The sequence below is a fragment of the Mus caroli genome, chromosome 6 (genome assembly GCF_900094665.2).
Source record: "Mus caroli chromosome 6, CAROLI_EIJ_v1.1, whole genome shotgun sequence".
Classification (NCBI taxonomy): domain Eukaryota; kingdom Metazoa; phylum Chordata; class Mammalia; order Rodentia; family Muridae; genus Mus; species Mus caroli.
The window spans coordinates 93,127,072-93,128,461 of record NC_034575.1 but is presented as its reverse complement, the minus strand read 5'-3'; the positions used below and the strand labels follow the sequence as shown (position 1 = coordinate 93,128,461).

General features: G+C 29.9%; 1 protein-coding gene across 1 annotated transcript in view; it reads left to right on the top strand.

Annotated features, from left to right (window-relative positions):
* Positions 1-1,130, top strand: part of Uba3 (ubiquitin like modifier activating enzyme 3) — a 21,798-nt gene extending 20,668 nt beyond the window's left edge. Inside the window, exon 15 of the mRNA XM_029478239.1 lies at positions 261-1,130. Coding sequence (XP_029334099.1) covers positions 261-348 — 88 coding nt within the window. The 3' untranslated portion in view covers positions 349-1,130. The remainder of the gene's footprint in view (positions 1-260) is intronic.
* Positions 1,131-1,390: the final 260 nt, after the last annotated feature.

Genomic DNA, 1,390 nt, shown 5'->3' with positions numbered 1-1,390 from the left:
CTAGCCTTGAACTTGCTTATAGCCCAGGCTGGCTTTGAACTTAGATTTATTCATAATTAAATATGACCAAATTCTAATTATTTATATCTCTAAAAATAGTAGAATTGATGGCTTCTTTTAATAAAAATAATTTAAAATCCAAGAAATCAAATGTTAAGACATGTCTGAACTATAAAGCTATAATTTNTGCATTATGTGTCTGTTATTCTTTTTGTTGAGGCATTTATTTGGCTTGGTCTAATGACACTCTTTTCTATTTTAGAACTGGGACTAGTTGATGGACAAGAACTGGCTGTTGCTGATGTCACCACACCACAGACTGTACTATTCAAACTTCATTTTACTTAAGGAAAATAAATCTGCACATAATAGAAAATCCATAGAAATAATATACTTTATAAATGATATGGAATTGAAGAGCCTGGAAGATGAGGCAGAGGGGAACATCCAAGAAAGGAAATTTAATTGGTGTCATTTTTAGCATTAGTGTGGCTAGAATTTGACTTTTATATATATACATATATATAAAAAAAAAGGACTGACTCTTTTTTAACTTTATAAGTTTCTCTTGAAGACTGAACTTTGGGGTTGGGCTAGCAAGCATTTTCATTTTATTACTATGGAAAGCTATGCCTCCAGGAGAGATTATGAACAAGTGTGTTGCTTCTTTAAAGCAGGACAAACACTGTCTTTTGTGTGAGTTTGTTGTGGTCAAAGAGCATATTCCTCAGCGTGTATTTGAAATCCACATGTATAGAAATGTATCCTTGAATGGAAATGAGGAATTATGTCTTAAGAACATTAAATATTCACAACCTGACATCTAGAGTATATCAAACATAGGCAGTTTGTTCATTACTACTCATATAATTGTGACTATCCATGTGTGTATTAATTATTGCAGAATTTAACTTGTCCATGATAATTTGTAAACAGTATTAGAGATTCATACCTGTGCATGAAAATACAAAATATTTTCATGTATTTGTTTGCAATGCCACAGAGACCAGTATGCACAAATTTAAACCAAGACATGGCTGTTCAAAGAAAATTAATGTTTAAACAGTTATCATTGATGCTTTTGCACTATTTATTAATAAAATTGTACATTGTCTACTTTTTATTGAAAAGCTTAAAGTATATCAATAATAGTAAATAATTTTATAGTGATGTAGAAATAATTTTTAAATGTTTACCAGTTATTATTTCCAGACTTTTATTGCACCTGAGTTAAATTTTTAAAATTTTATTATAGTGATTTNCATAGTACAGACTAGGTTCACTCGTTCTAACTAGTAAATGAAATGGAATGACTTAATTTTTATAGTAGAGTCTCTCTCTTAGCATGCCTTTTTTTTCTTCAAAAAATGCTAAAATCAAAGTGGAGCAC